Raw genomic sequence first — 23,661 nt, forward strand, 5'->3', positions numbered from 1 at the left:
GTATCTCTACCGTATGCAGAATGTGGCATTTGTGAAAGCCATAGATGGATCTCTGTTAAAATCAAAAAGTCTTCTTCTGTGTCCCATGTAAACCACCATCTTGGATACGGCTCTAGGTTACGTATTTTTGACAGTAAACTCTTAGGGCCTTGGAAGGCTCTTTTGGCGGTGGGCGGGGGGCGGGGGATGCTGGCTACCACTTGCCCTTGTCATTTGGGCTGTGAGAGTGCCCCAGACCACTCTGTCTACGCGCCCAGGCCCGACCCACAGTGTGGAATGAGCTCTGGGCCCTACTTACAATTCGAGGTTTGAAGGGCGGCTTGATCTTCTTCTGCTCCAGGAGTACCCAGTCGATCTCCTTGAAGAACGGGTGCTGCTTGATGGCGTCCTCACCATTCTGGGCCGCCACACAGCCCAGGCGCTTGTGCGGGTTCTTGGTCATGAACTGTGGGAAGGAGGACAGGACGGAATTAGTGACAAAGACCTGGCAGGGACAGGCTTCGAGGGAAAGATGGAAGCCAGCCAGGACAAGGTCTTCAGCACCCTCTCCCAAGCCTGTTTCCTGCACTTCTGGGGGGTCTGCCCCCCAGGGTCCTCTTTTAATCTTGTCTAGAACTTACTATGTGTCAGCACCATTCTAAACATAGCAAACATTAACTCATTTCATCCAAATGCGAGCCTCTGAGGTCTATTATTGTCCCTATTTTATAAGTGAGGTAGTTGAGGCACAGAGAGGTTAATTAACTCGGCCAAGGTCAAACAGCCAACAAAGTACCATGCTGGGAGTAGGAGCTTGGGCTGTTACTAACTCCCTGATTCTCTTCAGATTCTCGAGTCTTCTCATCAGAGAGACTAGGGTCTGATAAATTCATTTACACTGAGGTCCTTGCTGAGGGAAGGAAAGAGGAACAGATATTCATGCTAAGGTAAATTATCAAAGGCACCTCCTGCACTTCTCCTTTTCCTGGCCCCGGGGCCCTCTTTTTTTTTTTTAAATTTGAATTTGTAATCTCTAGCATACAATACCCATGTAGATCAACTGATAAAAAAAAAAAAACAAGAAAAGGAAAAGCTTATGGTTTCTCAATGTTTGTCTATAAAAACCACATTGATATGTTTTATATTTGTTGGCTGACGTCTTGTGAGAAGAACCTCTGGCTTGGGGGCAGCTTCCCGAGATGTAAAAATCTGTATTTTTATCCGTAGCCCTCATATTTCCCCACACACCGAGATGAGCTTATTCCTATTAAGTGAGTCAGTTCTGATGGCAACTAATCTGAGTAGATGTGTACCAAATAACCTTGAAAAAAAAAATCCACTGATAGGTGGAAATATTTCTGATAGCCACCCAAAATAGAGGCAGGGGTGTGTGTGTGCGCGCGCGCGTTCGTGCTAGAGACGAGAGTTACATTTCCCAGGGTGAAGGCTGAGCGTCTGTATTTAAATGAAGAAATTTAAGAGGACCAACCATAATCCAAAGGAAGAACTCTATATTGACACTTTCAGGCTTCATTAGCAAGGGAGATTTTCTTGGGCAGGGAGCGTCTCCTACTGACACTTGCCTGGTGCTCCTGAAGCCAAAGCACGTGGACACACCGCTGGGAGAGCGACAGGTAAGAGAGTGAAGGGGTGGTGGGCAGATCCAAGGTAGAATGGTACCAACGCACACTTCACCTTCGTAAATCTAAAAGTCAGCAGAGGCTACCCTGCTTCAACACTCTTGATTCCTACTGCCCGCAGGATAAAGTCCATAGACTTTGGCACACAGAAACTTCTCAGTCTGAACCCAGTCTACCTTGGCTGGCCTTTAGTATGCTTTATTCCCCTGGCTGAATGCCCCTGTCCAGTCCCTACGTACCCTCTAAGAACCAGTCAAAATGCTGCCTCCTCTGTGAAGCCTCCCCAGATTCCCTGCTGTGTAGGTACCTGGGACCTCATGTTTCTTGTTTATTTAAATTATAATTTGCCTAAACTTCTCTTTCCCTTGTGAGCTCTAGGATATAGGAATCAGTCCTATCTTCTCAGTACCTGGTTCAGTGCCTGGCTTCTATTATGCACTCAGAACATTTAAATGACTCAGTGCGGGGCTGAATGCTGGGCCTCAGAGCACAGTGCTGAGGAAGGAAGGCACTAAGACCAGCACTTACTGTTGCACAGGTTGGGCACTGCATAACTCTATGATGTAAATGATCTTCTCTAGGGTTCTGCGCCACTTTCGTGGTTGTACAGAGTTCTGCACCACTTTCATGTAGGTAGCAGCCCTCAGAGACACAGCTCAGTGGCCAGAGTCATGGAAAACCTGGCCTGGCCCGAGAATCAAGGGACAATGTGAGGAAGTAAAGTGTTCCAAGGCCAAGGGAGTAAAGACTCTTCCTTACTTCCTTAGCTCTTCCTGCCCTTCCACTTCTGGGAGAGGAAGTATCAGGGCTACTGATAAACATACAGGTTTTAACATCTCAGGAAGCTGCTCCTGAGTCAGAAGCTCTTCTCGCAGGGAAGATGCCTTCTCCCAGAGACTTTGCCCTCACCAACCAGCCGACACAGGCATGATCTCTAGCTTCTGAATCTCTGTAGGTCGAAGTTTCTCAACCTCTGTGCTAATGACATTTTGCACTGGATACTTTGTTGTGGGAATTGTCCTGGGCATTGTAGGATGTTTAGCAATGTCCCTGGGCTCCACCCACTAGATGCCAGCAGCAACCCCCCTCCCAGTTGTGATGGCGAAAGCATCTCCAGACATTGCCAAATACCTCCTGGGGCAGGGGTGGGAGGGCAAAAAATCACACCTTGTTGAGAAACACTGCTCTGGGTCATCCAAAAATGAAAGGGCCTCGCTGGGGTGCTGGCAGGGGGCTTATCGGTTTGTGGGGCTGGCGTTCAGGGCCCCGGGCAAGCGAGCAGCTCTGCTGCGCTGGTGTTCTGGCCCCTTCGGGTGCTGCCTGCGGGTTTCTCCTTAGCCGGCACCTGACACAGCACCTCGTGCATACTTGATGCTCACTGCTTTGCACGGGATGAGTGAATATCCATTCTCTATTTGCTTCTCAGCTGTGACTATGTGTGGATGTATTTTTTTATTTATTTTTGCCTGCTGGACGATGGCTATTATACTCGCCAATGCTTACTTGGCACGACGCGTGATGCCCCACACATGGGAAACCCTCAAAAAACAGCCGGTCATTGAATTATTGATGGGGAGGGGGAGGGAGACAAAGGGAAATGGATGAGGTGAGGGAAAGAAGGAAGGGGAAGAAAGCAAGAGCCGCAGGAGAGAACAGCATGCTCTGATGTGGCACTTTCCAGAATGATGTGGCACCGACAGAATGATGTGAGGTCTTTTTGCCATTTTCCTATGATGATCGATGTTACTTATTTACGGTAAATGATACTGGTTTTCTGTTTATGACAGTGATATAAAATTTCTTGGTAAAAAACCTAGAATTAGGTAAATATCGGTAGTTGACTGAAGGGAACAAGTAAATCACAGTTGAGAAGGTACTTGGATACAGAAAACCTGGTGAATGTGATGTGCCAGGTACTGAACTCTGCCGCACTCTAATGGGCGACAGAAGCCAGGACTGGAAGTCAAAGTTCTTAGGCTGTCGTCACCTCAGTCCTGCCTCAACCCAGCAGGTCAACTGCTCTGCTTACCTTTCCTGCACCCCGCCTTCCACAGCTTTCCAAGGCGGACGGGGAACTTCACTTACTTGCCCTCATCTGAGTGGCTTACGTCGCAGAAACAGCCGTGCTGGGCAAGTGCTAAGCATCTCATATGTGTGGGATTATCTGCAGGGCTGGGGACCATCTCTCTATCGTGTCTGAATCCAGCACGGCTGCACAGGTCTTGAGCGGGCACTTCTTTTCTCATCAGCTCTTCAGCCACAGAGATGCTGTCATGGACACAGTTGCGCAGTGACCACCTCCCTCCTGCCCATCACAGGCTCCAGTGGAAGGATATAGGCGTGGGTGGCAGGGGAGGAGGCAGGGTCCAAGGCCCGGCGTACATGTGGCAGAAATGACACCGGCACAGTCTGGGTTGGTTGTGTTCCCTGTGGAACTCAGGAGCACGCAGACACGTGCAGAGCTCCCTCTCAGGAGACACAAACGTGTCCCAGTCCCGCAGAAAGCAATTTGTGCCTCAACTCCCCGCTGTGACAGCCTGCAAGGCCTCTCATTCGGCAGCAGAGGTGGGACGGCAGAGAGGAGGGGAGGAAGGGAGAGAGGAGTCCTCAGGAACCAGGAAGGGATGACAGGGACAGAGGGCGAAGAGGGCGAAGAGGGCGAGAGGTCAGGGGAGCAGCGGCATGGGGGAGGGCAAGGACTCACAGCTTTCAGGATGCTGACAGCCTCCTTGCTGAGCCAGACCGGGTAGAGCACGTCATCGTGGAGGATGGACTCGAACAGGTCGTCCTCATTGTCGGCCTCGAAGGGGGGCTGCCCAGCCATCATCTCGTACATCAGCACCCCCAGGGCCCACCAGTCCACGGAGGGGCCGTACTCCAACTCCTGCAGGATCTGTTGGGGAAGCGGGCAAGGTCAGGGACCGCCACGGACACCTGCCCACAGCCTCCGTGTGCTGTGGGAACTGCATCTTCATTTCCAGCTTGCTCCTCGGCACAGCGGAGCCCTGGCTCATATAACTGAGGTTCGGAAATCAGCAAATTGAGGGAAAACCGAGTTTGGGAGGCACTATGCTGGGGCCTAACTATCAACTGTCCAAAGTCAACACCCACAGTCTGCCCTCCCGTGGGAATAAATCGCTATCTCTTTGTTTCAGCAGATGAAGTTCCTGACTTGCACTTAGGACCATATAAAAATACATGCGTGTTTTTGACACGAAAATCAGGGTCAGAGGAGCAAGACGCAGGCTAAGAGAGACACGAGCAAGCTGTAAGTGACTGAGAGCAAACGAGGACCATCTCACACTGAGTGGGAAGGTGAGCAGAATCTCAGTCTTCTTTAAATTGTGACAATGTTGAATTTGCCTGAGCCCTATGTTTTTGGAAAAGAAACTATAGTTAATAAATCTCCCCATCCTTTTGTGTTCTAACCACAAAGGATGCCTATGCTTTTGGATATTCCAGGAAAAGACCCACCTCCAATGTTCATCACGACTCCCACAAAACTCGTTGATGAATCCCTTGTGTACCTGCCTCCATAAGGCTCAGGCCCCTTCATTTTTTCTCACTCTTGAGCAGAACCTTCTCCCTAGTGCGATAGCCCCAGTCAAGTCATCTCCTTGACTATCCAGTGTGCTTTGTCTTTGTCACGGGTCATTTTTCTTACCTACACTCTCAGTCTCTCTTGCTTCTTTTCTTCTCACCGAAGGAGAAGTCAAATTCATTTATGCTAAATGTATGTGCGACACATGGCTGCAGGATACTCTGTTGCCATCAGCTTCCTGCACAATGATGTGCGGGGACCGCAGTTTTACGAACTGAGTCCTAATTTCAATGTCTGGGAGGAATGCTACCTAAAGAAGCTGCAGAACCTTCTGAAAAGCCAGTAATGGCCCCCAATCCTATTTTTTCTGGAGCCCTGGCCATGTGTTACAGTGGCTGAGACAGAAGACTGACCAGGGTGTTTCTATTCCATCCCAAGTTTGGGGCTATGTTTTTCTGGGTGATCTTGAGCCATTCACTTGACTTCCTCATCACATGAAGCTCAGATTCTCAGTTTAGCCTCCTAAGATTAGCTAACGTGGAAGATTTTGAAAGCATGTTGCAAACTACAAAACTCTATATAATCGCAAGTTGGTATGAAATCCAAGTTTTCTTCTGTTAGGTTTGGTCTCCACGTCTAGAGAGCATGCAGCAGGTCAAGGATATATGTTTGGCTCAGAGTAGAAATAAATGCTGAGCTGGCCCCACTGCTAAGGAAGGGTTTGTGAAGTGAGATCCCCATCCCATAATTATTTTCTCCTTTTGTCAGCCAGATTAGGCATGGTGCTGCACACAAACACACAGATGAGATGGCCTCTCCGGGTTACTCTCAGCTCTGTAATTCTATGAAGAATTCCAAAAAGTGAAGGTGATAGAGAACCAGCATGGCTGGGTGCATGTAAAGGGGTGTCCATCCAGAACTTTACCCCAAATGGCAAAAGGCCATGCCCAGTGACTTCAGCTTGCGGGACACCCCAGGCAGGTAACTTCTCAGGTAACCTGTTTGGAATGAGGCTCCAGCTCAGTTCTCAGATTTCAGGATGGCCAGGGAAGAGAAGGCTGAATGGGAGTGCTGGGACTTTTGCTGGTCTCCTCAAAACACCATTCTAGAGACCACAGACTACAGGCTGCCTGGGATTAAGTAAAAAGACTTAGGTAGAGGTCATGGACACATGCTGTCATGGACTTAGGTAGAGGGTGCCTGGGTGGCTCAGTTGGTTAAGCATCTGCCTTCAGCCCAGGTCATGATCCCAGGGTCCTGGAATTGAGCCCCAAATCAGGCTCCCTGCTCAGCGGGGAGTCTGCTTGTCCCTCTGCCTGCTCATTCTCTCTCTCTCTCTCTCAAGTAAATAAATAAAATCCTTAAAAAAAAAAAAAAGACTTAGGTGGAATTATTTTGAAAACAGTAAAAACATGCATGTTTTAGGAATCCTTTGAATTTAGAATGAAAAGAAACGTAAGCAAACACAGCCAACTTTGAGTTATTGGGGGCTGGCAATCTGTCTGGTGAGAATCTTTGGTCTCTTAGCCCAGTGGTCCACACATGGTAACTGAAAGGTCAGAGCTACAGGCTCTGCTGTCCTGAGAAGCCAGTAAATGCTGCTCGGTTCCAAAGTCAAAGCCAAAGTCAGTGGCTCCTTCAATCATGAAAGATCTAGCGCCCCACCCGGCTCACCATGGCACTGCTGGTTTCAAGGGCATGGTTATCATGCATCTCCTCCAGAAAGCTTTCCCGAATTTCCCCAGCTTTTCTCGTCTCTTCTGACACATCCTAAGACCCTTTCCTGTCCCTAAGAACTGCAGGCACTTTCCATATAAACCGTGATTTTAGTTATTTTTTCATGGTCAGTTGTTTCCCCTGGGCATCTCTAAGCCAGCAAGGGTAGGGGCTCTAGCATGCTTCTGAGCCCTCCACCGTGACCAGGCCAATTCCAGCGCTTGGGAGACTGGTGGCCATGTGTGCCCACCGTGTGTGTCTCGCTGGGTGCACACCCTTCTCTCTGGGTTCAGACGGCTAGGAATGCTGGGGTGGCCACCCTCCAGCCTCCAGGAGGTGGCAGATCTGGGTCCTGTGCCTCCACAGGATGGGGGGGAGGTGACCTCCAGGTGGCCTATGTGTGCTCAGACAGGATGGCTCTGCAGAAACCACAGAGCGGCCCTGCCCACCCTTCCCCAGGCCCACTCCAGAGCCTTCCCATTTTGGGTGGCCTCTTTCATAAAATTCCTTTGGGGCTGGGTCCTAATTTTCTGCTTCTTAACCGGCCTGTCAGCAATGCAGCAGTGAGAAGGGCAAGGCTTCACATGCCATGGGAGGGCACGGGTGCGGTGGCTAACCCCTCGAGTGGCTCAGAGCTGAGGTAGAAGGGCAAGGATCAGGCCCAGTGGTGCCAGTCATACCCAGGGCTGGCTGCCATTTCCTGGGGAGCAGGCGCTGGGCATGTGGAAAGGAGAAAGGGTGCAGCAGGGGCTAGCCCAGGGTGCATGGTGGGACGAGAAGTGTTGGGGAAGAGCTAGGACCTCATTAGGTGTCTGTGGTTTCAGGGTTAACCAGGGGCCTCACAGCCCCTCCTATCTGAATAGAGGCTTATGGTTTCTCAAGCATTCCCATGCTCTAATCTCATTAGACTCTCAAAACAGCTTGATGAGGTAGGTAGGGCATGAAGTGCTCTTCCCATTTGAAAGATGAGGAAGCTGAGGGTCTAAAACACTTCTGTGACTTGGTCAAGGTCACATGGGGGCATCAGTGGTCCAGTCTAGCCTAGAATCTCAACTCTCAGGACTGTGCCTCCCCCCCCCCCCCCGCCTCCAGACAAGCCGGCAACAGTGATGATAACGACCCAGTGCTCGCTGTGGGCCAGGCACTGTGCTAAATGCGTCGGAGGCATAATTTTATTTTATCTCCCCAATAGCCCTTGATAAAAGTAGCAATAGCTTTATAACTGTAATTCGCCTACAGTAAGACCAGGATTTCTCGCCATTTCGCATGTAGCGGTGATTCTGCATTGTGGGCACAAGGAAGGAATGGGAAGGAAGAGTGTCTGTGCCTCATTATAAACAGAGAGATCAGCACTGTTCATTGTGACTCGCGTCAATGGACTGCCTGTCATGAAAGCTGTGTGGATGTTTTGTTCATCATAAAGTGACTGTTTGCCTTGGGCTGGGTCCTTAACTACTCTGCTGTCCTGTTAACCCTTTGACTCCTCCTTACAGAGGACTGGAACCAGGCATTCTGTTGAGAAGGAATGAATGAGGAAGACGGTAAAAAAGCAGGTCCCAACTGAGGGCCCTCGCTTTTACCGATTTCTCCTTGAAGATTAAATTCCTAGTGTTCCTGCTAAGGAAGACTGATTGAAATCTCTGCTTTCAGATCTCTTAGAAGGTAAAGGTTCTAAAGGGAGCTCAACTATACTTACCATCCTCACGCCTCTCCTCGGGCCCCCCATGTCTTGTCTGGTCTGTGAAAAGTCTCTTAACTGTCTTTCCCGCACTCTCTGCCTTCTGCACAAGATTGCTGTTGTCTGTCTTCTTTCTGGGACAGGTCTGAGAGACCCGGACACTGTCCACCGGAAAACTCTCAGTGGGTCTACAGATCCTCTAGGATAAAGGCCACTTCCCTTGGCCCTCTTTCCTAATTTTATTCATTACTATGAGCATTAAGAACTCCTCTGTTCTACCTATACTATTTTCCTTCCCTGAATGAAGGCCAAGGATATTCTCATCCATTCGTCTTTGCTCACATTGAGTGTCACAAGTTCAAATTCATTTGTTCATTCAAAAAACCATTACTAAGAGCCTGATCTGTGTGCGGGATCCTGGGAGTACTCAGAAGAGACACAGCCCCTGCCCTAAAGGATTCAGAGTCCAGGAATACTGAACCTCCTGTGCTGCCCTGCCCCCCACCCCAATCCCCTGGTTGTTTTCAGAAATGCTTCCCACACCTACCACCAAAGGAAATCCTGCTGATTCTCGACAACTCAGTTCATCTACCGGGTGTTCCAAGAAGCCTTCCCTTATCCCTGAGGATACCATCTTGTCTTTTATATCTATTTATTCTGCTTAATTAGCTGTTTACTTAGAGCCCACTGCCTCTACACCAGAAGCTCTTTCAGGAGAATGAGGAGTGCTTAGTCAGTTCTTCATCCCCACATTGCTTTGTGTCTGGCAGGTGCTCAAACAATGCCAACTGAAAGGAAACGCAATCGGAATGCGCTAACGAACACCTACGCCCCATGGGCAGTGCTTACGGGGGCGTTGGTATCTCCTTCCCATCTTACATGGTCAGAACCCTCAAGGCCATTTTTATTCAGCATCTATGACATCTGAATCATATCACACAAGGTATCTCTCAGCCTAGGCAAGACTGACTCGAGAAACTCAAGGTCAATAAGCACTTTATGATGAACAAAACATCCAAACAACTTCACGAAAGGCAGACCGTCGGTCGGGTTCCCAATGAACATCTCTGATCTACATTTATAACAAGGCACGCTTTCCTCTTCCTGCTCGACCCTGTGGCCCGCCATGCAGAATCACCACTATGCTAGAAATGGCAAATAATTCCTGGTTTTACTGTAGGTACATTACAGCTAATGAAGCTAATTTCTTCCTTTATCGATGGCACTCCTTTATTCTGGTTATTAAGAAGTGAAGATAATGATACAAGTCTACAAAGTCCTCCTGGTCCCAGTCCATTGGTAGTTCTGGACTGAGATGGAAGGGTAAGGCCCAGCGAGTCTCTGTCCTGGTGTGGGGAATGGCCCGTTGCTCACAGTTGGCCTGTTATCTCCTCCATCACCACCACTTCCTTATGGAGAAATCAGTGAGCCTTCTACCCTTCCTTTTCTCCCTCCTCCCTTAGAATCTCTCCTGGTTTTCTAGTGCTTTCCCCCAGCACCACTAGGTGACCTCATTGCAAGGGAACAGCGCCTGCCTAAGCCCTGGCAGAAGAATGTGGCCCTCTGCGCACCATCTTACCTCGGGTGCAATGTAGTCAGGAGTTCCACAGAATGTGGTGGTTGTGACACCGTTCAGAATCCCTTCCTTGCACATCCCAAAGTCGGCCAGCTTGCAGTGACCTTCTGCATCCAGAAGGATGTTGTCCAGTTTCAAATCCCTGCAAGATGGGCCACACCCACACAATTAATGCTTCAGACATCCCAATAGGGTCTTCTTGAGTTGGGAGAGATGTGCACATCTCAGGGAAATCTGCTGGCAACCGACCTCAGTCCAGGGCTCTCGCCCACACTGCCCAACCCCCAAAAGTGCCTCCATTCTCCTCAACATGAGGGAAGAGCTTCCATAACATCAGGGATATCTCAAGACTGCTGCGGTCTAATAAAATCAGTAGATATTTATTGAAGCCCTACTGTGTGCTGAAATCCATATGATATGAGAGGAAGAAGCACCTCCTCCTCCTTCCTTCATGAGTTAATGGGGTCAGGTGGAGAGATGCATACTAACAGCAATGACTCGGCTAAAACCACGTAAGAATCAGACGCTACTTTACAGAACGCTGACTATGTGAGCTCTTGTGTCGTGGGGGAGACCACTGCTGGCTGGTGCAGGCTGGGAGGGCAGCAGCACGAAGTGACTCTCAAGAGAAGCTTGGGGAGAGGGTTAGGTTTGGAGACAGCATGAAGGGAGAAGGGGGGAAGGAAGGGAAAGACCACACGGTGGGAGCCAAAGACAGTGAAGGGACCAGAGAATTGGGCCCTGGTGAATGGAGGGGCAAGACAGGCATGTTGAAACCAACCCCGAAAAGCCTAGAATGCAAGAGGAGTTTGAAATTCATGTGGAGGGGGTGCCTGGGTGGCTCAGTCATTAAGCGTCTGCCTTCGGCTCAGGTCATGATCCCAGGGTCCTGGGCTTGAGCCTTGCATTGGGCTCCCCGCTTGGTGGGAAGCCTGCTTCTCCCTCTCCCACTCCCCTTGCTTGTGTTCCCTCTCTCTGTCAAATAAATAAATAAAATCTTAAAAAGAAAAAGAAAAAGAAAAAGAAATTCACGCGGAGGACGATGGGAGACCTGCCTGTGGGAGCATGACCTCTGTGCAAGATCAGTCTTCATAGGGCAAGCCGACAAAGGGGGTAAGTGTCTGGGGACAGGAGGGAAGACACACTGGTGGCAACAACCAGGCCCTACAGAGCCCAGGCGGTTCTGGGCAGTGAGCGAGTACCACATGGGATGACAGGGGCGGGGGGTGGTATACTGGCCTCAGCCAGAGCAGCTCTCTTGCTTTATAATTTGGGGTACCATGTAAGACCTTGTATAAAATTTGAAGTTCTGGGTAAGAATCCCCCTACTGACCAAATCTGCAAGTCCCACACCTGTTCCATAGAAGGACCCAGACTGTCAGAGGATGGTCCCTGCCCTGGTCCTCCCTCAGCAGTCATGCTGGGCTGGGCTGGGCAGGTCTTGCAAAGAAGGCCCATTGCCCTGCACACAGAGGAAGAGGGGTCTTTCTCACAAGCCTGCTGGCGTCTGGACTTGAACTCCAGCCACCATCAGGAATCCAGGCCTGAGAGCAAAGGTGGGGCAGGAAGCACTTCAGGGCCTGCCTGCTTTGCACCCTCGGCCCTGTTTCCGCCTACAGCTGGGACTTCTTGAGAAAAGAGAAAGCTCATTAAAATATGCTGTTCTAAGCAGATGCTTATGAACTACAGAAAGGACAGTGAGCCCAACCAAGCGGAGCCCCTGGGACCAGGCTCCCCGATCTACCCCCCTGGCCACCATGTGTGGTCAAGGCTCAGCTCCAGCCAGGGTGGGAGGGAAGGGAGAGGAACACAGACTTGGGCATGGGAGGCCTGGGTATTAATCCCTAGGGTGGCATGGCCCTGGTGAAGTCACCTTGCTGGTCTGTTACCTTGTCTATCAAATTGGGATGACACATTCCTGCTTGTCTGAAGGTTGAGATGAAGTGTGTGGAAGTAGCAGGCCTTTATAGCATTACACTCACTTCCTCCACGAGGAGCCAGAGTCAGAGGGAACCGGGGGTTCTGTCCGCCCACCTGCAAACGTGGGAGTCATTGAGAGGTGAACCTGTGTGCCCTGCTGAGTTACAGTCCCTTCATGCTCCCTAATCTAATGTGCTACCTTGCCCACACGCGCGCATGATGATTGCCATGGCAACACGTGTATTAGGAACAGCAACAACAAACGTGTGGAAAGCACCTCTGTGGTCTACAAACCACATTCATGCTCTGAACAACAGCGAGGGTTCAGAAGAGCATGCTTTGCTATGATCGTGGCAGCAGCAAGTAGATGGAAGCTGGAAGAAGGTAGGTGACTTCTGAAAGGTGACGAGGAGGTTGACTCCACTGGGACTTGAACTCGGTCCCCACCCTGCTCCAAAGGCTGGCGTTCCTGCCTCTGTGCACTACACTTCTTCACCTTCCTGCCTTCGCGTTGGTGGACTTCTTCCAATGCCAGCCTCCAACCCCAGTTTGAGACAGGACCCACGTGCTACCTCTCAAAGCCCTCTCTTTTAAAGCCTTGTCAGAAGGGCGCCTTTCTGCTTTGTGTGGATGGAGTGGATTCGGAAGATTCCAAGCCAGCCTGAGCCTTGCCCATCTGAAAGTTCAACTCAGCCATTTCCTTCTGCTCAGGATTCCCCCTCGGGGCAAGAGAAGCTGGAACGTCTTACCCCTCCCCATCTTCTGCTCTTTGCCTGCCCTTGCTCTGGCCCAGGTGCACACTGTCCCCTTGCTTCCTGCCCCCTCTTCTCCCTGAGGGAAGAAGCTGCCCCACACTGAAGGCCCAGGGGGCCCATGAGGGCCGAGCATGTTCTGCAGGCTACCCCTCTGCTGTGGGGAAGAGAGGCCTCAGGCCAAAAAGCACGTCTTCACACAGTCCTGCCACGGATGCCAGAAATCCTGCCACTACTCACCTCCTCAAATTTCCCCTCTGTCTGTATTTCTCTAAAGCTCGGCCTCCCCACACAAAACCAAGTCCCAAGAAGAGATAGTGACTTATGTTCCTTTCTTTGGTGACAGGGAAGATGAGTATAGCTGGAAAGTCCCCTGAGGGCCAGAAATGCCATGGTTAAAACTTTATTCCTCTGGGAGTCTTCAGTCTCATTAAAAAGAAAAATACCCCCACGGCTGGGACCAAACCCGTCTGGTGCAGGGCTTTCAGTGAGTTCCTGAGTGGGGGTTTCAGCGGAGGGGAGAGCCGAGGCCGCCCAGGGCCATGCTTGCTTAGGCCGAGGAAAAGAGAGAGGACATCCACCCTTCCCTACAAGGGGGTTAGGGGACAAGGGCTGCTGAAGGAGGGTGGAGTCCCTGAAATTCTGCTTGCTGTACAGCAGCTGAGGGTGGTGGTCCCTCTTGGTTTTCCCTCCCTCCCCCTTAGCGGCACTGATGCCCCGGACTCCCAACTTTCGACTTCCTTTTCCTGCCCCAGGATCCCCCCACTTGCTGGCTTTTAGTGCTGCCTGTTCACGAGGGGTCTTCAAAGCCTCCCTGGGAAGGTCAGGGACTATCATTTCTCAGCCTTGCTGGGTCTGAGGCCCAGCTTGCAAGGACAGGGTGAGTGTGCTTTTCTCCTTCTTGGGTGCTCCCCTGGTGCTGTCAGGGGCTGGGCACATAGTAGGTACTCATCAAACTTGTGGACTGACAACTTTGCAAAGAGGGACTTCTGCCTAGATATTAATCCCCACCAGTCCTCAAATACAAGGACACAGTACTTTTGAGGAGCGGGGACATTTTTTTAAGGAACGGGGTAGTTTATTTAATAGTGGAAAAAAATACAGCAAAATCCTTTCCCCTCTATGTGAGTCAATATAACCAGTTTTTATTTATTAAATTAATAGCTTCATTCAATTTTTTTCAATAGGTAATATCTTCATGTGTTCTAAAACCCAAAGTATAAAAGGACATACAGTAAAAATGCTCCCTCCTGCATCTGCTCTCCAGACACCACGTTTTCCCCCTATAGGCAACTGCATTTTATTTCTTGTGTATTGTCTGGGTCACACTTCCTGCATAAATAAGAACGTGTGATTATATATTCATGTCCCCCCTTTTAACCAACTGGGAGCTTACTATATGCAGTCTTTTGCTTAATATGTATTGGAGATCTTTCTGTCTTGGCACATTAAGAGGCTCCTAAATTCTTTTTTATGGCCGTACAACACTCTGTCATATTTACTGGGGGGCATTTAGCTCGCCTCCAATATTGTGCTATTACGAACAGGGCTGCTGTGAATAAGCTTATAAATATATGAAGGTAATTGTACAGCTTTTCTAGAAAAGAAATGTCTGAATCCAATAGAACAGGAATGTGGATTCTGATGGATCTTGCCAAACTGCCCTTCTCAGAGCTGAAGGATTTACACTTCCATCAGCGGTACGTGATGATGCCTCCTTGCCAACATGGTATGTTACCGAGTTTTCGGTAGTCTGATTTTTAAGATTTTATTTATTCATTTGAGAGAGAGAATGAGAGAGCACAAGCAGGGGGAGTGGCAAAGGGAGAGAGATAAGCAGACTCCCCGCTGAGCGGGGAGCCCCAGACCGGGCTCCATCCCAGGACCCTGAGATCATGACCTGAGCCAAAGGCAGACAGACGCTTAATTGACAAGCCACCCAGGCGCCCTTATCTTGGTATATTCTTAAAGTTTCTCTGTAAGTTTGAGCATTTTTTCATATATTTAATTTTTTTTTTTTTTTTTTTTTTTTGGTGAACTGTTGCCATTTTTCCTTTATGGTGCTTGTTTCTTATTGTTTTTTTTTTTTTTTTTTTTTTTTAAGGAGCTTTTTCTATATTAGGAAATGAGCTTGGAGTGGTTTTAAGAATTGCAAATTCTTGTCCCAGTTTAATTTTTGACATTGCTTACGGTGGTTTATTTTATGGTTTTATGTCTTAATTTGAAAGGCTTTACCCATTTCGAACTTTTAAAGCATTCCCCCCAAGGTCTCCCCTTGTACTTTGAGGCTTTCATTTTATAAATGCAAGTCTTTGATGTATTTGGAATTCGGCCTGATAAAAGGTGTGAAGTAGAGATCCAACTTTGTTTCCAACCCCATATGTTGGAGAGTTCATCTTTTCCTCATTGACTGAAACATCACCTTTTTCAAATACTGGTCTTTCTGTAGTCTTCATTCAATTATGTTGATCTATGCCACACTTTTGAAATTACTGTAGGTTTATGATGCATTTTAACATCCAGTAGGGCTGGTCCCCTTCTTCTTTTTCAAAATTTCCTGGCTACTCTTGCTTGTTTATTTTTCCATATGAACTTTAGAATCATCTGTCTTGTTTTAAAAAAATCCTGGTGATGTTTTTATTGGGAACACGTCTAAAGTTATAAATTAACTCAGAGAGAACTGATATTTTTATGATGTTGAGTCTTCCTATCCAATAACATTGTTTGTCTTTCTATTCATTAAAGTTTTGTCTGTGTCCTTTAGGGGCATTTTAAAGTTCTCTCCTATAGATCGTGTGCATTTCTTGTTATATTTAAATAGCAGCCTGCTGGTTGTCCCAATACCCATTCTCATTTTTTTCCTTAGTAAGAGAACACTGTTGTTGTTGTTGTTTTTTAAGCCCTGCACGTAGTGATGTAGCTATAAACTGGAATTCAAAGCCTTCCTTAGAGCTGGGTGTGGTTATATAACTAAATTCTAGCCAGTCAATTGTATGAAGTCTCAAAAGAAAGAGGCTTACTCTTCTCTTTCCTTCTACCCATTGCCTGAATGAGGATATAATGCCTGGAGGCCTAGTAGCCACCTTCAGCCATAAAGAAAAGGACCAAGCCCCAGAAATGGTCACTGGACTTCCTATCTCCAGATAACACTCATATGAAAAAGAAATAAACTTGTATCTTATTTAAAGCACTGTTGTCTGCGGCTTATATGATAATCGCAGCTGAATCCACTTCTGAGGAATCCAAGTTGCTATTTTATATTTTAAATTCCTATTGTAAATGGGGTCTTTTCTTCCATCATATCCTTTATCTGGTTGCATATGTATGTACTAGTTCTTAATTTCTACTTATTGTTTTATGCCCTGCCACTGTATGAATGTTCTTTATTTTCGTAAATAAATGATTCTCCTGGATTTTCCAAATCATTCGTAACTGGTGATCATTTTTACTTCCTCCTTTTCAGTGTTTACATTTCTAACTTATTTATTTTGCCTGTGTTGGTTAGAACCTTAAGAACAATGCTAAGTAATGATGATAGTGTTTGGTAGTCTCTGATTTGGGGGGGGGGGTGTCTCTGGTTATGATAAAGGCATTTCCCTAGGCAGAATGCCTTTATCATAGCCCCTGTCACTTGGAACCTGACTGAAGGCTATCTTACTGTGCATTCTCCACTAGACTGAGGACCTGTGAGAACTTCCATGGAAACTCCCTTTCTCCCCAGCTTCCAGAGGTCCCAGTGAGCTATGGGGAAGATGGTAAGGAACAGGCTATGCGGTGCCCCTCTAGTCCTGGGCTTCTTAACCTTGGAGCTGGATTGACATTTGCACCTGGATAATTCTTCGTTGTGGGGGGTTGTCCTGTGCATTGTAGGATGTTCAACAGAAATGGTGAGCTATACACATTAGATGCTTTTATCAACACCCCCACCCCCCAGTTGTGACAACCCAAAATGGCTCTAGACATTGTCAAATGTCCCCTGCAAGACCGCTGGTGGACAATTACTGCTCTGTCTTAAACAGTGATCAAGGCTCCAAGATGGTCTGGTCCAGATCCTTAAGCCCAATAGGGATTTGAGAGCAAGGCTGTCAGGAAAGGGTGCATCTGCCTTGAATGTCCTCTACCATTTTATCCTGGGAGACAGGAAGCCTGGCACACTAGCCTGCTGGCATTTGGTACCATCAACACACCTTTTTAAGCATCTTAGGAAATCGTGGCTCAGAAAAGATAAGCCGCTCACCCACGCTTGCATGGCTGGTAAGAGGCAGTGCTGGGCTAAGTCACCTAACTCACACAACTGCGTGTGACCACCTTTCAGATCAAATGTAAGATCCATGAGCTAGAAATCTCTATCTGCTGATGGGACCCAAATCACTTTGCACTTAAAAAAGGCAGGCTTCATGATGAGAAGGGGAATACAAAGGCCCAAAGATCACAGCCGCTGATAGGGAAGGAGTGATTTAGGGGCATGGTGGTATAACCACCATGGTTCCCTTGAGGTAGGAACACAGAGCACTTCCAGAAACTCAAAAGATAGTCAAGAAAATCCCACATATGCTTGAGACTCAGTTTCCTTATCTGTAAAATGGGGATAATATTGCCATTATTGAATGATGTAATCCGTGAAAGTTCAAGCTTTAGAGCCTGATACGTGGTAGTTACTCTAGGAGTAACTAATGGTCTCTAACAGTCTCCAGGGTTTTCTGACAGTCATTTCTTAAGACGCACATGCCCTGTGGGTCCCTAAAAACTTTTTTTTTAAAAAAAGATTTTATTTCTTTATTTGACAGAGAGAGACACAGCGAGAGAGGGAACACAAGCAGGGGGAGTGGGAGAGGGAGAAGGAGGCTTCCCGCGGAGCAGGGAGCCCGATGTGGGGCTCGATCCCAGGACCCTGAGATCATGACCTGAGCCGAAGGCAGACGCTTAACGGACTGAGCCACCCAGGCGCCCCCCTAAAAACTCTTTAATATTAGAGAAATACTTATTACTTCCTAGTGTGCATAAACTACAGAGACAGACTTTGTGGGATGAAGAATAGGGAGCATATGTAACTATCACGCAGGGGAGAAAATGTCAAAGAATACTTGAAATCGAGAGACAGAAAGAGACTGAAACTTCTATTCCAGCCTGGGGAGAAAATCACAGATTCCTTTCCCCTGGGCCTGGGGAATGACACCTCGCACCCAGGGCAACACCGGTGCCCCAGGGAGAAAGCAAAGGCTGGCGGGGTGGTTTAAGGGGGAGGGGTGGGGCAGCACAGTTGTCACCCATCAGGATCAAGGTGACAGTTTCCAGACCCTCAGCAACCTTCCCAGGCCCTCGTGCAGAGCCGGGAGTGGCGTCCTAGCAGCCGGAATCCCTGTGCTTCCCGGCTCCCTGGCTGGATTGCACACCTTATCTCTGTCTCCCAACAACAGCCCTGGGCAGGAGGGGTATCATCATCCCCAACTTGTAAAGAACTTGGGGGTGGGGCCGGGGGTGGGGGGTGGGGGGTGGGCACCAAAGCTCGGGAGGTGAGCTGCGACCTGAACAGCAGAAGCTGGGTGGAGTCCTACGCTCCTCCCCACCGCACCTCAGCCATCTTATCCGAAAAAATCATCCTCTCCTCCTTGTGAAATTGTATTTTCCCAATTTCGTAGATTCCCCAAGAATAAGGGCCAGGAAACTCTTCTGGAAACCACTGGCATTTAGCGAAGGGTTGGCACCCAGGAGACCCTTCACACATAAGAAAAAATTGAAAAAAACTTTTTTTGCTTGACTTGAAAACTCACCCCAAAGGAAGAGACCCATATGTCCCTGTCTTCTTGACCCAGGCTCTCCATTTTTAATGCCCTCATTTCCCTGGTACGCTCACTGGTATATTTCTCCGGCATGCTAATTCCCCAAAGCTCAGGCCCGAACACCACACAAACGACAGCACATTCTTCCATTTACTTAAAGATAAGAGATTAGAAAGATTACTTCTCAGGATGCCAAGTATTTAGATCACCAGAGAGAGCAGGCCCTCGGGGGAGGTTATGAAGAAACTCTGCTTGTTTTTGGACAAATAGTGGAGACTAGCACATGATTGTGGTTAATCAGATGGGAATACAGGCTCTTGGGGCAGATGTTGCTTCATAAATTGAACCATACATTCAAGAGAAAGCCAACTTTCCCCTTCAATATAGCACACTCCCCTTGACATTGGGGCAAACATTGGTGACCAGCTGCTGTCCTTCCTCCTGGCTCCCTCTGTGGTGGCCACCCCCTAGCACCCCCAGGAACGCCAGATCCCTCCAGTGCCACCCTGGGCCAGGCAGGACTACAAGCACGAAGCCTAGGAAAGTGAACCTCCTGCCTCTCTGTCAAATAGAGAAGCACCATTTGCTTCAGAGCCAAGGTAACTGATTTCAAAATTCTCCATCGCTATGCTGATACCTGGAGTCCGTGGTAATGTTTCACTCTGGGCCAGTCAGCAGGGAAATCCCAGAGTCTTTTCATAGGAAAAGCTCAGTCATTTAGGACAAAATAGTTAAATACCATTTTGGGGTTTTTTCCAAATGTTTTTGTATGCTGGCTCAGTGTTAAGTCTTTAAATGCATTATCTCATTTAATCTCACCAATGGCCTAGGGACCCGGTAGGACTGTTATCGCCTCCATTTTAAAGAAGAGGTAGAAGGTTCTGAGGGGCTATGTCCCTGGCCCCGGACACACAGGGCGTAAGTGACACAGTTGGTTTGCCTGACATCAACTCCCGTGCTCTGAATCACTTTGCTATGTTGCTTGAGGAGGGGGACAAAAAAGATGGTATCTACACTCCTGCCCCGCTGTGGGACTGAGAGCACAGTTACCGCCGTTGGGGTGATGGCTGTTTTGGACTCACGGCAAGGTGGTTAGAAGATGTAACGGATAAGCTAGGCACTGCTGTTTTGACCAAACTGATGACCCCTGGTCTGGAGAGAGCAGACCTCCAGCTACCACACTGACAGTTGGAAAACCCGAGGTGTGAAATGGTACCCCTTTCACAGCCAAAATAAAGAGCCTGGGGCTGTACCTGGACATTAAGACGTGGAATCCCTATAGAATAACTTATCTGACTGCGAGGTTGTAGCTACTTTTTTTTTTTTTTTTTTTTTAACCCACAGCAATGAAAGCAAATTCTTATGCTTGATATACCCGCAGATAATATCCTGACCTCCACTGATGGGAAATAGGCCTTGACTTGTGTGCCCAGACAGCAGGATGGGCCCCTCTGACCATCGTGACATTTACACCCAGCCTCCCAGTCCTCTCCAGGCCGTCAGTCAACCTGCACTTAGAAATGGCTCTTCAGGGTTCGGTCGGTGTACAGACTGGGCCAAGGACAGCGATGACCTCAAGCAAGTCACTTCTCTCAGCTCGCTGTCCTCAATATGAGAAAAGACGGCTGGATGAGCTAATCCCCAAGGACCCTTTTCGTCCGAGATCCTGGGAAGCGAAGGCAGCTGGAGCCCATGAAGTCTGAACTTGCAAATCAGGCTGTTGCACACACATTTCCCTTTCCACCCCGAAGCAAACCTTTACCAGCAGGCCTTTTTGTACAAAATGCAAAGCAGACGGTGCTCTTCTACTTGCCTTCTTCAGGAGCGCTCCTCGAACACGCTTCCTGGTGTGGTGTGTGAGGTGCTTTGGGGTCTCCACCAGTTGGGACTGTTGGCTTCCTCCCTCCCCTCACCCCCTCATAATCCAAACCTGGGCCTGTGGGCCTTGGGTGCTTCCCAAGTGTGTGAGGCTGTCTCCTGCCTTGAAGTCCCAGCACAGGCCTTGCTATGAGGATCTGTCTTCCGCCACAGATGCCCCGTGAGGGCGGGACCTGGGATCCTCCCTCCCATCACAATACCCGCCAGTCAAAGGATGAAAGAATCAGGGAGCAGGGAGGGGAGTTTGTGAATCATGGCCCCAGGCATCCAGGCGACCCAGACAAATGCTTTCAGATACCATATGGAACTATTAAAACGTATTAGAAAGTGTTAAAACCAAGGCCAAACCTTCAGGAGGCAGCTGAATCTGGCATCCTCCTGTACCCTCCATTCTTCCATTACACTCGCAGAGCCCCTCCGCTAACCCCAGCAGCTTCCATGGTAGTCAGAGTGGAGTGCAAGAACCTTGCTCTGACTCTGGAGCTGGCCCCCCACCCCCTTCTTTTGCCACCACCTCCCCGTCTTTCTAGCCACAGGGTCAAGGGTCTCCAACAACACTTTTCTGCCTTAAGACCTTTGCCCCATGGCTGTCCCCTCTCCCTGGAGAACAGACCCCTTGTCATTAAGGTCCATGCCACGACCTCTCTTCCTCAGGGACGCCTCTCACTGGCCACCCTGTCTAAAGCAGCCCATCGCCACTCGCCCCCCACCCACCCTTCCTTGAATCTCAGTCACCTCGGTCATTTGCTTCATGGCAATGACCACAACCTGGAAGGACTTTGCTTGTTTATTTCCTTGAGTATATGGTTTCCCCCACACGAGCTCCATGGGAACAGTGACTGCGTCTTCATGTCCCCAGCGCCGTCCCCAGAGTCCTGCACAGTGCCTGCATTCACTGTTGGTTGAGCGTCCGGAGGAGACGGATCTGTATTAAGTCCACTCCAGTGATGGTCTAGTTAATGGCATGATTAAAAATCCTAATGCCTCCATTGCCTAGTTGGCCCTTGTGTGTCATGTTCCACAATATTTATGGTTGCAGCTCGGAGTCTGCTTTTTGTGGTGAGCCTTGAGGATACTGAGAGAGAGGACACAGTCCCTGTCCTCAAGGAGGGATCTGGAGGGAGAGGTGGACCTGAGGCCAGAACCCTTGGGATGGTAAGTTCTACACTAGAGGGACAAACAGGACACCACCATTGTCCTTAGAAGGCCAGGGCTGCCATTCTTGCCTTTTTTTTTTTTTTTTGGCCCCAGCGATTTGCAGCTCAAAATCTAGCCAGCATTCTGTCATAACAAAAGGGCCACTCCAGCTAAAGGACCAAGAGTAACCTTTCTGGGGGGTGTGCCTGGAGCCTCGCAGAAGTGCACTATAGCTCCTCATGCCCAGATTCCCAGCCAGGGAGGCTAGAACACCACTCTTCAAGGTCAGGGCGAGAAGCTGCCGGAACTAGTAAGTGTAGGTCTTCCTCGTCCAGCCGTACAAGGAGCCGCATGCTAGAAGAGTGGTCAGCACCTCACAGGTCACCTCCGCCCAGATAAAGAGCTGAGGAAACACAAATGTAACTCCGCACAAGTTGAGGGGGATGTAGGGAAAGCACGTCTTCCTGCAAAGTGAGGGTCACCCAAGTTACTTGGAGGCTATCAGAGGCCTCAAGCGAGGCCAGGAAGCCGAAAATGGACTGACCTCTGAAGGGACAGAAAACAGATTTTATTATTCTTAAAAAAAGAAGTCTTACATTTGTATTTGTTTAATTTGGCCATAGAAGGTATTTGCTTTAAGACTGTGTGGTGCTTTTCAGCTGATCAGAAATGTGAATGCACGCGCGTGTGCGCATGCACACAAGCCCCTAAGGACAGCTATAGGGTTCTGCTCACACCCACACATTTGTTCACGGGCTCAGGCCTGCAGCCTATAGAGAAGGAAAATACACAGGTTCACGAGGAGGAGGCGGGTGAAGGAGATCCTTCTTTTTTTTTTTTTTTTTTTTATCAGGGAGCACAAAATCTGGTGGAGTTTATGAAACAGGCAGCCTCCATCGCTCCAGCTGATGAATATTTACTAGGCAGCTACTATGCACCAGGGAGGTCCTGGTTTTGGAGTGAGGGCAGGGGTCTACTGACACCTCAGCTCGCACATGCTGAGTCTGAGGTGACTGGGAAACATCTAAGTGGATATGCCAACCAGGTGGTGACGGATGAAGGTTTGGGCTGGAGAAATGATGAGTGTGACTGAAACAGTCTGAGCAGAGAAGTGAGCTGACACTGGTCTGTGAACAAGCCCAATGTTTGATGGGACAACCAGAGAGGAAACTCAGGAAGCCCAAGGAAGCCCTAATATCCACCCGAGCTCAGAGAGATAGAAGTACTTGCCCTTATTTGTATTTATTGATATTTTCTCTTTATGCTTAGATACTCTGATTTAGAAATAATTATTTCTAAATAATTATTGTGATGATGATGATGATAAATTGTAATTTTTAAGAAAACACTTTCCAGATCAGTAGAGGTATCATGTGCCAGGGCTGGCCCAGTGAACAGCTTTAGTAAAGAAAAGAACTGTAAACTTCAAATCCACCAATGGGAAGAAGGGAAGGGAATTCCAGAATTCGGCTCAGGGAAAAAAAGAAAAGAAAGCAACAACTCTGCAGGGACACTGGGAGATCTGCCCTCACACAAGAAAGCAGCTGTTCTCCATGCAGAAGGAACTCCGTTCAGAGAAAACTCACCGGAGCGCCCTGTTCTCCAGGTGCCGTCCAGTCTCCCAACCAAGAAGGACCTAGAGGCTCCTCCTCCCAGCTGGTGGGTGTAGTGGGAGCCCAGCTCAACAACAGTCCAGTTTCCTGGGCTTCTCTCTCCTCTCTACCAGCCCATTGCCTTCTGGCTGCCCTCTCCCTGGCCCTCCCTTCCTTCTGCTCCATCTGAGGGGGTCACTGTGCCCTGGGTATTTCTTTGCTTCCATCTCATTAGAAACCACCCTTCCTCAAACTATAATTCTTTTGAATTAGTTGCAAATTTGTTCAGTGTCACTGAGCTAAGGTGGGCACTTATGGCTTGAGATGTAACTTCCCCCAGGGAACCTGCATAGACTGATGAGAAGACTCCGGAGAGTTAGTGGGGGAGATGGGCTGGGGGGCACAGCTTCAATACCACTTCTCAGATCCTGGCTAGAGGGGGCCTACATCCCTTCTAGCGGCCACTGGCTTC

The 23,661-nt window shown here is 48.8% G+C and overlaps 1 protein-coding gene across 2 annotated transcripts in view; it reads right to left on the reverse strand.

Annotated features, from left to right (window-relative positions):
• The window catches only part of PRKCE (protein kinase C epsilon), a 488,826-nt gene that overhangs the window by 26,868 nt on the left and 438,297 nt on the right, over positions 1-23,661 (reverse strand). For both annotated transcript variants that reach the window (XM_035001641.1, XM_035001640.1), the window contains 3 exons: positions 10,134-10,272; positions 4,324-4,512; positions 299-445 (listed from right to left, as the gene is read on the reverse strand). In XM_035001641.1, coding sequence (XP_034857532.1) covers positions 299-445; positions 4,324-4,512; positions 10,134-10,272 — 475 coding nt within the window. The remainder of the gene's footprint in view (positions 1-298; positions 446-4,323; positions 4,513-10,133; positions 10,273-23,661) is intronic.

This window comes from Mirounga leonina, unplaced genomic scaffold (genome assembly GCF_011800145.1).
Source record: "Mirounga leonina isolate KUSES-001 unplaced genomic scaffold, KU_Mleo_1.0 Mir_125, whole genome shotgun sequence".
NCBI classification, from domain to species: domain Eukaryota; kingdom Metazoa; phylum Chordata; class Mammalia; order Carnivora; family Phocidae; genus Mirounga; species Mirounga leonina.